This window comes from Anolis carolinensis, unplaced genomic scaffold (assembly GCF_035594765.1).
Source record: "Anolis carolinensis isolate JA03-04 unplaced genomic scaffold, rAnoCar3.1.pri scaffold_37, whole genome shotgun sequence".
NCBI classification, from domain to species: domain Eukaryota; kingdom Metazoa; phylum Chordata; class Lepidosauria; order Squamata; family Dactyloidae; genus Anolis; species Anolis carolinensis.
Window position 1 is genome coordinate 142,487 of NW_026943846.1, and position 15,941 is coordinate 158,427.

Consider the following 15,941-nt stretch of genomic DNA (forward strand, 5'->3'; position numbering starts at 1 on the left):
TTTGGAGAACATAATTAGTTGCATTCCAAGCGGGAGTCTAAATGACAGAATTGTCATACTCACTGGGAATTGCAGTTTTGCAAGGTCCTTAACGTCCAAAAGTGCCTCCTCGAACTACAACTCCCAGGATTCTGTAGCATGGAGTTCCACGGGACTTAACGTGGGGGTCAAACTGCATTAATTGTGCAATGTAGATCCCATCTGTTCAAGGAGCCAAGTCCTATTCACACCAAAGGTCCATCAATTGCCCCAATGAAGACAAGAAAGGAATCCCCAATTATCCCCATCTCTATATATAAAAGGGTAATGAAATTTCAGCCTAGGACAAAACAACAAAACTACACATCCCAGAAACACTAAAGTTGGCAGCACAACCCCTCACCCATGCCTCTACGTTCATACAACAAAAAGAGAAGAAAAACAAAGTCCTAATTAGAGGGAGAGGAATAATTGTTTTTATCCAATTGCTGCCAGTTAGAAGGCTAAGCTCTGCTCACTTGGTCTCCTAGCAACCCACTCAGCCCAGGGGACAGGCAGAGTTAGGCCTCACTTAGGCCTCTTCCACACTGCCTATAAAATACAGATTATCTGATTTTAACTGGATTATATGGCAGTGTAGACTCAAGGCCCTTCCACACAGCTATAAAACCCATTTATAATGGACTTAATGTCATGGGAAAACCTTTACCCTTGACCTTAACTACCACCAATTCCTCAATACTTTATTTCCCATACCACCAGACTTCGCCACAGCAACGCGAGGCCAGGCACAGCTAGTACATATACACACATATATACAGCCCCTGAGTCTGTAGAAATAATAATGAATTTGTGGTATTTTTACAATGTTTATATGTTTTAATTATTCTGTAATCTGCCCGAACCATGAGGAGAGACAGATAAGAAATAATAATAATAATAATAATATGCTAGTATCCATTTCCCAGGAAACAAAACCGGGAAGGATATGGATGTACAGTAGAGTCTCACTTATCCAACATAAACGGGCCGGCAGAATGTTGGATAAGTGAATATGTTGGATAATAAGGAGAGATTAAGAAAAAGCCTATTAAACATCAAAATAGGTTACGATTTTACAAATTAAGCACCAAAACATTATGTTATACAACAAATTTGACAAAAAAAGTAGTTCATTATCAGGGCCAGCTAACACCTCCTAACAACGGATTCCCCCAGGAAGGAAGCAGGCAGGCTTTGAAGCTGCCAGGCCAGTCGATGCTAATCAAGCTGACCAATTTATTTATTTATTTCCAGTAGAGTCCCACTTATCCAACACTCGCTTATCCAACGTTCTGGATTATCCAACGCATTTTTGTAGTCAATGTTTTCAATACATCATGATATTTTGGTGCTAAATTCGTAAATACAGAAATTACTACATAGCATTACTGCGTATTGAACTACTTTTTCTGTCAAATTTATTGTATAACATGATGCTTTGGTGCTTAATTTGTAAACTCATAACCTAATTTAATGTTTAATAGGCTTTTCCTTAATCCCTCCTTATTATCCAAGATATTCGCTTATCCAACATTCTGCTGGCCCGTTTATGTTGGATAAGCGAGACTCTACTGTATTTCCAACATTTATATCCCGCCCTTCTGACCTGAAGGGACTCAGGGCGGCGTACAAAATTGGCAACAATTCGATGCCTACACATAATTAAAACAGCAATGAAAATCCAATTAAAATAATATAAAAAAATATTAAAAATATGATTAAACATATGATTATGACCAATGGCAACATGTTGCAGTCGATTACCTTGATTAGCATTGAATAGCCTTGCAGCTTCAAAGCCTGGCTGATTTCCCCTTGGGAAAATCTTTTGCTGGGAAGTGTTAGCTGGAAGCAGCCAGGCTTTGAAGCTGCAAGGCTATTCAATGCTAATCAAGGTGGCCAATTGCAATATTCACACTTGTCTCAAGCAGACAAGAGTTCTTTCTCCCACCCTGACATATAAACCCCACTTGCCTAGTTTCCAACAGACCTCACAACCTCTGAGGATGCCTGCCATAGATGTGGGTGAAACATCAGGAGAGAATGCTTCTGGAACATGGCCAGACAGCCTGCAAAACTCACAGCAACCCAATTTTTGAAATTCCTCGTATCCCACTGTCCCCTTTTGTATTATATATATGATGAACAGAGGAAAAGTATCCAGTGAGTAGAGTGCAAGAGTTCTTTCTCCCACCCTAGACATCATTCCACAGATCTATAAATCCCACTTGCCTAGTTTCCTACAGACCTCACAACTTCTGAGGATGCCTGCCATAGATGTGGGCGAAACGTCAGGAGGAAATGCTTCTGGAACATGGCCAGACAGCCCAGAAAACTCACAACAATCTAGTGATTCCGGCCATGAAAGCCTTCGACAAGACAGCACCTTTAATGTTTCCAAACAGGGCTTGGGTTGCATGACGTTCCTGCAGAGCACAGTCTGATGCTTGGAAGAGTCTTGGAAGAAGGATAGAAGGAAAGAAGGAAGGAAGGAAGGAGGAAAAGAGTGGGGCACTTACAGCTTTGGGCTTGAACGGGGGCTGGATCTCCTTCCGCTCGAGCTTGTCCCAGTCGATGTAGCGGAAGAAGGCGTGCTCCTTGATGTCCCGCTCTCCTTCGGGGCCGCAGCCCAAGCGCTTGGCCGGATGCTTCGTCATCAGCTGCAAAAGAAGAGGAAAACCCACGTCATAAATGCAAAGCATGGCTGCACCTCACAACCTCACAACCACAGAGGATGCCTGCCACAGATGTGGGCAAAATGTCAGGAGAGAATACTTCAGCAACATGGCCATACAGCCCGGAAAACACACAACAATCGTTTGGTGTGTTCCTCTAATACAGAGCTTTCCAAGCTTTTCATGTTTTGAGATCTGCATCCTTTCGCAAGACGGTCATTCAGTTTTACTAGCAAACCAGATGTTAAACCAATCTATATATATAAAAGAGTGATGGCATCACGGCGACCCACAAAACAACAAAACTACAGGCCCCCCAACCTCGAAATTTGACAACACAACCCATCATCCACGGCTCTAGGTTGATACAACAAAAAGAAAAGAAAAATAAAGTCCTAATTAGAGAAAGAGGAATAATTGCTTTTATCCAATTGCTGCCAGTTAGAAGGCTAAGCTCCTCCAACTTGGTCTCCTAGCAACCCAATAAAAATAATAAAAAACACTAAAAATTAATACAATAAAATACTATAATAACAGAAAATAACTAAAAATAATACAAGAAAATAATCTATATATATAAAAGAGTGATGGCATCACGGTGACCCACAAAACAACAAAACTACAGGTCCCCCAACCTCGAAATTTGACGTCAAATAAAAATTACACAACAATTTTTAACCAATACCACCACCACTTTGCCACAGCAACGCGTGGCCGGGCACAGCTACTCTATATATATAAAAGAGTGATGGCATCAGGGCAGCGGACAAAACAACAAAACTACAGGCCCCCCAACCTTGAAATTTGACAACACAACCCATCATTCACGGCTCTAGGTTGATACAACAAAAAGAAAAGAAAAAAAAGTTCTAATTACAGGAGGAAGAATAATAGTTTTTATCCAATTGCTGCCAGTTTGAAGGCTAAGCTCTGCCCACTTGGTCTCCTAGCAACTTACTCAGTCCAGGGGACAGGCACAGTTAGGCCTCACTTAGGCCTCTTCCACAGATTATCAGATTTTAACTGGATTATATGACAGTGCAGACTCAAGGCCCTTCCACACAGCTATATAACCCATTTTAGAATCTTATATTATCTGCTTTGAACTAGTTTATTTTGACTCCACACTGCCATATAATCCACTTCAGTGTGCATACTAAACATAAAGACAACCATACAACAGACATTCAATACCACCACTACCTCAACAATTTCTCACCAACACCACCAGACAACGCCACAGCAACGCGTGGCCGGGCACAGCTAGTAAGATTATAAATGGGTTATATAGCTGTGTGGCTGGGCCTTGAGTCTGCACTGCCATATAATCCAGTTAAAATCAGATAATCTGTATTTTATAGGCAGTGTGGAAGAGGCCTAAGTGAGGCCTAACTCTGCCTGTCCCCTGGGCTGAGTGGGTTGCTAGGAGACCAAGTGGGCAGAGCTTAGCCTTCTAACTGGCAGCAATTGGATAAAAACAATTCTTCCTCTCCCTCTAATTAGGACTTTATTTTTCTTTTCTTTTTGTTGTATGAACGTAGAGGCATGGATGACGGGTTGTGCTGCCAAGTTTATTGTTTCTGGGATGTGTAGTTTTGTTGTTTTGTCCTAGGCCGAAATTTCATTACCCTTTTATATATATAGATGTAATGTACGTTTGTAGGACTGAGTAATCAACAAAACCACTGAACCAAATCACACCAAATTTAGCCAGAAAAGATATAGTCATCCAATCTATGTCTTTCAAACAAAAAAACCTGGAAAGGAAATTCCAAATTAGAGAACGAGGAAGAGCCGTTTTCAACCCTGGTTGCTGGTCAGAAGGGTAGGCCAACAAAGCATTCCCATAAGCCACAGCAACGTGTGGCCGGGCACAGCTAGTATATTTATAAATTATTTTATATGTATTATTTATATATATATATATATATATATAGAGAGAGAGAGAGAGAGAGAGAGAGAGAGCATAGCATGCTATTATTATTATTATTATTATTATTATTATTATTATTATTATATTATAAATGAGGGCGGGGCCAGGTAAATGACCTTGGAGGGCCGCATCCGGGCCCCGGGCCTTAGTTTGGGGATTAATAAGATACCTTATTAGTCCAAAAGCAAAACCCAGAAATGCAGAGGGATGACTGCACTTGGAGGAAAAGCTCTCCCCACCTGAAGTGCTATTTACATGCTATTTACAGAGACGGAAAAACAATCTCTGTTTCATTAACACCAAACGCTGGAGAGAAATGTCCGGTTTGGGGTAATGAAACTGAGAGGCAGAGGAGGACATTCAAATGGTTGCCGTTTATCATCTGAACGTGGAAGAAATAGAAGAGTTTGGATGGGAGGTGCAATATCCTATACCTTGGGGAATGGATTCCAAAGCAAGATATAATAATAATATCTTACAAGTCAAACAAGCAGTCAAAGAAGAAGAACATGCCCTGGCAGAATATGTAAAGCAAAGTGAAGAACCTGCTTTGATTGAAGTCAAAAATCAAAAACTCCTGAAAACACAGCAGACAAAGAATCAGTACAAGAAAACCGCACTACAAACTAGAGCTGACAGCTGGCACAACAAAACATTGCATGGAAAGTTCCTTGACAAAATTGAAGGAAAAGCTGACAAGGAGAAGACCTGGCTCTGGCTCACGAATGGGACCCTGAAGAAGGAGACAGAAGGCCTGATCCTTGCACTGGGTGCTGTGCCAAAAGATCTCAGCTGGCATTTGGAAACAATAGACATTGACAAAATTACGATCTGCCAACTGCAAAAGGCCACCCGACTGGGATCTGTGCGCATCATCCGAAAATACATCACACAGTCCTAGACACTTGGGAAGTGTTCGACTTGTGATTTTGTGATACGAAATCCTGCCTGTCTATCTTGTTTGCTGTGTCATATAATAATAATAATAATAATAATAATAATAATAATAATAATAATAATAATAATAATAATTAGAGGAGCAACCCCAGGGGCCATCCAGTCCAACCGCATAACAACAACAACAACAACAATAATAATAGGAGCAACCCCAATGGCCATCCAGTCCAACTGCATAATACTACTACTACTACTAGTAGTAGTAGTAATAATAATAATAATAATAATAATAATAATAATAATAATAATGTCCTAGACACTTGGGAAGTGTTCGACTTGGGATTTTGTGATATGAAATCCAGCATATCTATCTTGTTTGCTGTGTCATGATAAAATAATAATAATAATAATACATCACACAGTCCTAGACACTTGGGAAGTGTTCGACTTGTGATTTTGTGATATGAAATCCAGCATGTCTATCTTGTTTGTTGTGTCATGATAAAATAATAATAATAATAATAATAATAATAATAATAATAATACATCACACAGTCCTAGACACTTGGGAAGTGTTCGACTTGGGATTTTGTGATATGAAATCCAGCATGTCTATCTTGTTTGCTGTGTCATGATAAAATAATAATAATAATAATACATCACACAGTCCTAGACACTTGGGAAGTGTTCGACTTGTGATTTTGTGATATGAAATCCAGCATGTCTATCTTGTTTGTTGTGTCATGATAAAATAATAATAATAATAATAATAATAATAATAATAATAATAATACATCACACAGTCCTAGACACTTGGGAAGTGTTCGACTTGTGATTTTGTGATATGAAATCCAGCATGTCTATCTTGTTTGTTGTGTCATGATAAAATAATAATAATAATAATAATAATAATAATAATAATAATAATAATAATAATAATAATACATCACACAGTCCTAGACACTCAGGCTCAGGCCTTAAGTATTTGTTCATTATTGAGCCACTGAAATATCAAAATGCCATCCTGTATCCGAAGATCTTTGGGCGAGGTGCTATACGACCAATCAAGTGAGCCAATGGCAAAGCAAATGCGCAACGCAAGGCTCCTCGGTGCTTTTTATGCCATCTCGGGGATCTCAGTGCTTTTTAGCCATCTGCCAAGAGAGCGAAAGGGCACAGCGGGGGGAAAGAAATGCCCCGTAAAGGCCAGCCGTCCGGATGGGCAGCTCATTAAGGAGCCCTCGCTGCCCTTTTCCGACAGTGCCGGCCGCTGACAGGGTTCAGCCAAGCGCTTCGGGGGGAGAAAAACACCACATCTTCCTTTGCAGCTTCAAAGGATGAAAGATCAGTGCTTTCTGCAAAGATAACCGCACCTCCGTGGTGCTTTGTGCGTGCGTGCAAAGGATACATTTACACTTATGATGGGAAATGGCGGTTGCGTTATGTTGCCCTTCGGCACAATATCTCTGCCACCAACACCAGTGTTGACAGCCTGTTTGGTTCTTCTTTCTTCCCTTTAAAGGCTTTCCCCCTTGACATTAAGTCCAGTCGTGTCCGACTCTGGGGTTTGGTGATCATCTCCATGTCTAAGCCAAAGAGCCAGCGTTGTCCATAGACACCTCCAAGGTCATGTGGCTGACATGATTTCATGGAGCGCTGTTATCTTCCCACCTATCGATCTACTCACATTTGCATGTTTTCGAACTGCTAGGTTGCCAGAAGAGGGAGAGGAATAATTGTTTTTATCCAATTGCTGCCAGTTAGAAGGCTAAGCTTTCCTAGCAACCCACTCAGCCCAGGGGACAGGCAGAGTTAGGCCTCACTTAGGCCTCTTCCACACTGCCTATAAAATACAGATTATCTGATTTTAACTGGATTATATGGCAGTGTAGACTCAAGGCCCTTCCACACAGCTATATAACCCATTTATAATCTTATATTATCTGCTTTGAACTGGATTATCTTGAGTCCACACTTCCATATAATCCACTTCAGTGTGCATTTTATACAGCTGTGAAGAAGGGGCCTCATATAATCCAGTTCTAAGCAGATAATATAAGATTATCAATATGCAATAGAGTCTCACTTATCCAACATAAACAGGCCGGCAGGATAAGTGAATATGTTGAATAAGAAGGGATTTAGGAAAAGCCAATTAAACATCAAAATAGGTAATCGTTATACAAATTAAGCATCAAAACATCATATTATAAAACAAATTTGACAGAAAAAGTAGTTCAATGCTCAGTAATGCTATGTTGTAATTACAGTAGAGTCTCACTTATCCAACACTCGCTTATCCAATGTTCTGGATTATCTAACGCATTTTTGTAGTCAATGTTTTCAATATATCTTGATATTTTGGTGCTAAATTCATAAATACAGTAATTACTACATAGCATTACTGCGTATTGAACTACTTTTTCTGTCAAATTTGTTGTATAACATGATGTTTTGGTGCTTCATTTGTAAAATCATAACCTAATTTGATGTTTAATAGGCTTTTCCTTAATGCATCCTTATTATCCAACATATTCGCTTATCCAACATTCTGCCGGCCCATTTATGTTGGATAAGTGAGACTCTATTGTACTGTATTTACAAATTTACCACTAAAATATCACAATGAATTTAAAACACTGACTACAAAAACATTGCTTATGAAAAGGCAGACTGCATTGGATAATCCAGAACATTGTATAAGTGAATGTTGGATAAGTGAGATTCTACTTTAATATGAAATAATTACTGGGATAGAATAATGCAGAACAATATAATCTCTAAAACCAGGACAGTAAATAAAGACCAACAGTCTGAAAGCAGGGAAATTGGAAATTCCACAAAGGAAACAATCAGGGCCAGCTAACACCTCCCAAGAAAGGATTCTTCCAGAAAGGAAGCTGAGAAGGGAGTGAAGCACTGTGTATTACCAAAGTCATTATTATTACTATCACTACTACCATTATTATTATTATTATTATTGTGTTGCGGTCAACCGTGAAAATGAATACAATCTGGTTCCAAGTATTCAAAAACACTAAAATCAGAATATATAAAAATTAATGTGGTATAATAAAACAGAACAATACAATCTCTAAAATCAGAACACTAAATAAAGAACAACACTCTGAAAACAGGGGAATTCCACACAGGAAACAATCAGGGCCAGCTAACACCTCCCAACAAAATATTCCCATCATCAAAGTCTGGCAAATCCTCTGCTTTCTCAGGGCCACAGACAGTAGAAGCACATAAAATATCGCAAACAACACCACTCTGAAAACAAGAGAATTCCAGACAGGAAACAATCAGGGCCAGCTAACACCTCCCAACAAAAAATTTACTCAGGGAGGAAACAACCAGGCTTTAAAGCTGCAAGGCCATTACATCCTAATCATTTTTCCTAATTGCAGCATTCATACTTGCCTCCAACAGACAAAAAAAAAACCAATCAGAAATATTGTATATTCACAACCTTTAGGAAATAATATCCCCTGATGGCGTAGCGTGTTAAAGCGCTGATCTGCTGAACTTCTGAAGGTTTGAACTGGGGGACCAGAGTGAGCTCTCACTGTTAGCCCCAGCTTCTGCCAACCCAGAAGTTCGAAAACATGCAAATGTGAGTGCATCAATAGGTACTGCTCCAGCGGGAAGGTAACGCCACTCCATGCAGTCATCCCACATGACCTTGGAGGAGTTTACGGACAACGCCGGCTCTTCGGCTTAGAAATGGAGATGAGCCCCAACCCCCAGAGTCAGACATGACTGGACTTAATGTCAGGGGGAAACCTTGACCCTTTACCTTAACTACCACCAATTCCTCAATACTTTATTTCCCATACCACCATACTTCGCCACAGCAACGCGTGGCCGGGCACAGCTAGTATATAGATATATAGATAGAGTGCCATATTATTGTTTTTATTGTGGGCCTTCAAGTCATTACGGTGACCCTATCGCCACTGTTTTCCTTCTTTTCCAATGGAATTTTCCTTCCAGAGCAATGCAGCCGCAATTCCACTGGTCTAGCAGGCCTTGAACAGGATTTCAGCCTGTTTGGACGTGTGTTTTCCTCTGCCCAAAATACAGAAGGGGAACAAGGAAATGTCCAGAACAGCTTGGGCTCGTCTCCAAATTTCCTTCTGCTTCGATTCATTTCCATCCAGCCTCGGGATTTGCCACGAGCAAGGGAAACGAATCCATTAAAAAATAAGATAATCCAGCAGATGTTTTAATCATTTCTTCTCCCTTGGCAATTTGTGGCGTTCTGCTTGGAACGGAGGAGGAAGGAAATAAGGCGGAAAGGAAATGGAGCCCTCTCTGAAGCGGGCCACATTTCTCTCTGTAGATCACCACAATATGTTGCAATGCCTTGGGTGCAATGTTGCTTGCCTTCCGATCACCTGGGCAATTTTCTCATGCACTTTTCCACAAGTGCATGGAAAGCACCCAAATAATAATACGTGCAAGCCAAAGTAATGCACACAAAAGAATGTTTGAAAAACCTCCAAAAATTGCATGCAAACCATCAAAATAATCATGCATGCCAACCACCGAAATAATGGGTTGTTGCGCATTTTCCGGGCTGTATGGTCATGTTCCAGAAGCATTCTCTCCTGACGTTTCACCCACATTTATAACAGGCATCCTCAGAGATTGTAAGGTATATTGAGGAATATACCTCAAAACCTGGGAGGATGCCTGCCATAGATGTGGGTGAAACGTCAGGAGAGAATGCTTCTGGAACATGGCCATATGTCCTGGAAAATGCACAACAACCCAGTGATTCCGGCTATGAAAGCCTTTGACAACACACCCAAATAATGCATGGGAGCCACCAAAATAATAATGCATGCCAACCACCCCAAAATGCATGCAAACCAACCAAATAATAATGCATGCAAGCCACCAAAATAATAATGGATGCAAACCGCCCAAATAATGTACACAAACCACCCAAATATGCATGCAAGGCACCAAAATAATAACAAATGCAAACCAACCAAATATAGTAGAGTCTCACTTATCCAAGCCTCTGGATAATCCAAGCCATTTTTGTCGTCAATGTTTTCAATATATCATGATATTTTGGTGCTAAATCCGTAAATACAGTAATTACAACATAACATTACTGCGTATTGAACTACTTTTTCTGTCAAATTTGTTGTATAACATGAAGTTTTGGTGCTTAATTTGTAAAATCATAACCTAATTTGATGTTTAATAGGCTTTTCCTTAATGCCTCCTTATTATCCAAGATATTCGCTTATCCAAGCTTCTGCCAGCCCGTTTATGTGGATAAGTGAGACTCTACTGTAATAATGCATGCAAACCACCAAAATAATGTACACAAACCACCCAAATAATGCATGCAAACCGCCCAAAAATGCATGCAAGCCACCAAAATAATAATGGATGCAAACCAACCAAATAATAATGGATGCAAACCAACCAAATAATAATGGATGCAAACCAACCAAATAATAATGGATGCAAACCAATCAAATAATAATGCATGCAAACCACCCAAATAATGTACACAAACCACCCAAATATTCATGCAAGTCTCCAAAATAATAACAAATACAAATCAACCAAATAATAATGCATGCAAACCACACAAATAATGTACACAAACCATGCAAAGAATGCGTGCAAACCACCCCAAATGCATGCAAACCACCAAAATAATAATGGATGCAAACTAACCAAATAATAATCCATGCATGCCACCAAAATAATAATACAGTAGAGTCTCACTTATCCAACACTAGCTTATCCAACGTTCTGGATTATCCAACGCATTTTTGTAGTCAGTTTTTAATACATCGTGATATTTTGGTGCTAAATTCGTAAATACAGTAATGACTACATAGCATTACTGCGCATTGAACTACTTTTTCTGTCAAATTTGTTGTATAACATGATGTTTTGGTGCTTAATTTGTAAAATCATAACCTAATTTGATGTTTAATAGGCTTCTCCTTAATCTCTCCTTATTATCCAACATATTCGCTTATCCAACATTCTGCCGGCCCGTTTATGTTGGGTAAGTGAGACTCTACTGTAGATGCAAACCAACCAAAAATGCATGCAAGGCACCAAAATAATAACGAATACAATCCAATCAAATAATAATGCATGCAAACCAGTTAAATCTCAGTTGGGTCTTGTAGGAATTTTTAAAGGGGGATTTGGGGCCCACGTGGGCCCGCTTTCACTGTCTTTGATACAAATAATGCCGGTCTCTTGAAACCTGCCTCAATTATTTACCTTGAGGAGGGCGAGTGACAACACCGGATGCTTGTTTAAAAATAAAAACGCACACAGAGATTGTGTTTCGGCATTTGGGCTATTTTGGCGAGAATGGGTTACGGAGCAGCACTTGAGCCTCCCTGAGAAACAATACAAGCCACCTGAGGTTTTGGAGATGCTCAAGGATCCAGTGCCAAGAAAACAGAACTTTAAAGGGGAATTAAAGGGGAATTCAGCACTCACCCCTTTGCAGATGGCCACCGCTTCCTTGCTCATGGATTTGGGGTACGCCACGTTGTGCTCCATGATGGACTGGAAGAGTTCGTCTTCATCCTCGCCTTCAAAGGGGGCCTGGAGGAAAAAGGCACGCAGAATCATCAATCATGGAGTTGGGAGAGACTAAACTTGGCAGCACAACCCCTCATTCATGCCTCTACGTTCATACAACAAAAAGAAAAGAAAAATAAAGTCCTAATTAGAGGGAGAGGAATAATTGTTTTTATCCAATTGCTGCCAGTTAAAAGGCTAAGCTCTGCCCACTTGGTCTCCTATCAACCCACTCAACCCAGGGGACAGGCAGAGTTAGGCCTCACTTAGGCCTCTTCCACACTGCCTATAAAATACGGATTATCTGATTTGCACTGGATTATATGGCAGTGTAGACTCAGGGCCCTTCCACACAGCTATATAACCCATTTATAATGGACTTAATGTCAGGGGAAAACCTTTACCCTTGACCTTAACTATCACCAATTCCTCAAGACTTTATTTCCCATACCACCAGACTTCACCACAGCAACGCGTGGACGGGCACAGCTAGTGTTAATATAATATTGTATGTAAATTTAATTTGTAAGCCGCTCTGAATCCTCTTCGGGGTGAGAAGGGCGGCATATAAATGTAGCAAATAAATAAATAAATAAATAAATGTCTCCTCTCAGCCTTCTCTTCTTCTTTAAGCCGCTCCTCACAGGGCTTGCTCTCCAGACCCTTAAGCCCCAAAAGTCATGGGTAAACGGTATTGAGAGGCATTTTAGTGGTGCCGGATTGTATAGGATCATTTTTTCATTATTTTGGGAGAAGCTGTCCATGGTGCTGAATCCTGAAATAGCTTCAGCACCTTCTATAGAACGCATGGACAAACTTTGGCCCTCCAGGTGTTTTGGGACTTCAACTCCCACAATTCCTAACAGCCTACCGGCTGTTGAATTGTGCTTAACCCATGCATCGCCAGGTACCTAAGCTGTTAATAATAATAATAATAATAGAATATTGCATAATAATAATAATAGAATAACAATTGCGCAAAAGCCTAATAATATAATTGCATAATATTGCATAATAATATTGCATAATAATAATAATAATAGAATCACAATGGCACAGTAACAATAGCCTAATAATATAATTGCATAATATTGCATAATAATAATAATAATAATAATAATAATAATAGAATCACAATGGCACAGTAACAATAGCCTAATAATATAATTGCATAATATTGCATAATATTGCATAATAATAATGATAATAATAATATAATAACAATTTCACAATAACAATAGCCTAATAAGATAATTGCATAATATTGCATAATAATAATAGATAATAATAAAGATGCCTCTCAATCCCATTTACCCATGACTTTTTGGGCTTCTGTCAAACAAAGAGTTGCAACAGACCTAAATAGCTGTCCCTTAATAACAATTGCAAAATAACAATAGCCTAATAAGATAATTGAATAATATTGCATAATAATAATAGAATACCAATTGCATGATAACAATAGCCCAATAAGATAATTGCATAACATTGGATAACAATAATAATAGCCTAACACTGGAATAGCATAATATTGCATTATAATAATAGAATAACAATTGCACAATAACAATAGCCTAATAATATGATTGCATAATATTGCATCATCATAATAGAATAACAATTGCACAATAACAATAGCCTCATAATATAATAGCATAGTATTCATAATAATAATAGAATAACAATTGCACAATAACAATAGCCCGATAAGATAATTGCATAACATTGGATAACAGTAACAATAACAATAGCCTAATATTGTAATTGCATAATATTGCATTATAATAACAGAATAACAATTGCACAATAACAATAGCCTAATAATATGATTGCATAATATCGCATCATCATAATAGAATAACAATTGCACAATAACAATAGCCTCATAATATAATAGCATAATATTAATAATAATAATAATAGAATAACAATTGCACAATAACAATAGCCCGATAAGATAATTGCATAACATTGGATAACAATAACAATAGCCTAATATTGTAATAGCATAATATTGCATTATAATAATAGAATAACAATTGCACAATAAAAATAGCTTAATAATATGATTGCATAATATTGCATCATAATAATAAAAGAACAATTGCACAATAACAATAGCCTCATAATATAATAGCATAATAATAATAATAATAATAATAATAACAGAATAACAATTGCACAATAACAACAGCCCAATAAGATAATTGCATAACATTGGATAACAATAACAATAGCCTAATATTATAATTGCATAATATTGCATAGTAATAATAGAATAACAATTGTACAATAACAATAGCCTAATAAGATAATTGCATAATATTGCATCATAATAATAGAATAACAATTGCACAGTAACAACAGCCTAATAATATAACTGCATAATATTGCATAATAATAATAATAATAATAGAATAACAGTTGCACAGTAACAACAGCCTAATAATATAACTGCATAATATTGCATAATAATAATAATAGAATAACAGTTGCACAGTAACAACAGCCTAATAATATAACTGCATGATATTGCATAATAATAATAATAGAATAACAGTTGCACAGTAAGAACAGCCTAATAATATAACTGCATAATATTGCATAATAATAATAATAATAATAATAATAATAATAATAATAGAATAACAGTTGCACAGTAAGAACAGCCTAATAATATAACTGCATAATATTGCATCATAATAATAATAGAATAACAGTTGCACAGTAAGAACAGCCTAATAATATAACTGCATAATATTGCATCATAATAATAATAGAATAACAGTTGCACAGTAAGAACAGCCTAATAATATAACTGCATAATATTGCATAAAAATAATAATAACAACAACAACCTGTCTGCCCTACACACCGCCCCTTCCTTTCCCCCCCGCAGCCGCTTAAGCGTGTGTTGTGGGAGAGGCTATAGACATGTGATTGTACTGAGCATGTTCAGACTCAGGACTCCATTTGGTAGCAAAATCAATGCCAAACCCTCCCACCCGGCCTCCATTAAACCCAATGTAAACTTCACAAAAACCCGCTGTAATTACCTGCCCGGCCAGCATTTCGTAAAGCAGGACGCCAAAAGCCCACCAATCCACTGATTTCCCATAGGGCTGATAAGCGATTATCTGCAAGAGAAACAAGGCAGGTTGCGCCAAAGGAAAACAAGAGGCAAAAGAAGGGAAGGCACACCGAGAGATCTGTAGCTCAGTTTGGAAGGAATTTAAGGAGTTGGCCAGGGTGGGCACCGAGGAGCCATGTTGTTGTCGTTGTTGATGGGGAAGGGGTTAGGGTGTCCAGCCCCATTGATCCATGCGTTAATACTATTACTGCACTAATATTATCAGTCTAGAAATGCACCAGTTAGAGCAGGCATGGGCAAACTTGGGCCCTCCAGGAGTTTTGGACTTCATTACATTCCCACTCTATGCATTTAACCTCTTCACTTCTGGATTTCACACAGCTTTAAACTCTAAGCACAATTTCACACTATACCAATACATCTTACCGACATTCTACAGCAGTGATGGCCAACCTATGACACGCGTGTCAGCACTGACACGCCTAGCCATTTTTGCTGACACGCTGCCGCATGCAGATTAATTGGATGACTATGTCTTTTGTGGCCAAATTTGGTGTGATTTGGTCCAGTGGTTTTGTTGTTTACTCCATGGGAATTATGCACATCTATATACAGTAGAGTCTCACTTATCCAACATAAACGGGCCGGCATAATGTTGGATAAGTGAATATGTTGGATAATAAGGAGAGATTAAGAAAAAGCCTATTAAACATCAAAATAGGTTATGATTTTACAAATTAAG

At 38.5% G+C, this 15,941-nt stretch overlaps 1 protein-coding gene across 4 annotated transcripts in view; it reads right to left on the bottom strand.

Annotated features, from left to right (window-relative positions):
* The window catches only part of prkcb (protein kinase C beta), a gene marked incomplete at its 5' end in the record, with an annotated part of 126,555 nt that overhangs the window by 26,480 nt on the left and 84,134 nt on the right, over positions 1-15,941 (bottom strand). For all 4 annotated transcript variants that reach the window (XR_010001544.1, XR_010001545.1, XR_010001543.1 and 1 more), the window contains 3 exon segments: positions 2,541-2,681; positions 12,025-12,132; positions 15,165-15,245. Coding sequence is in view for 1 of the 4 variants with exons in the window: in XM_062966871.1 (XP_062822941.1) it covers positions 2,541-2,681; positions 12,025-12,132; positions 15,165-15,245 (330 nt within the window).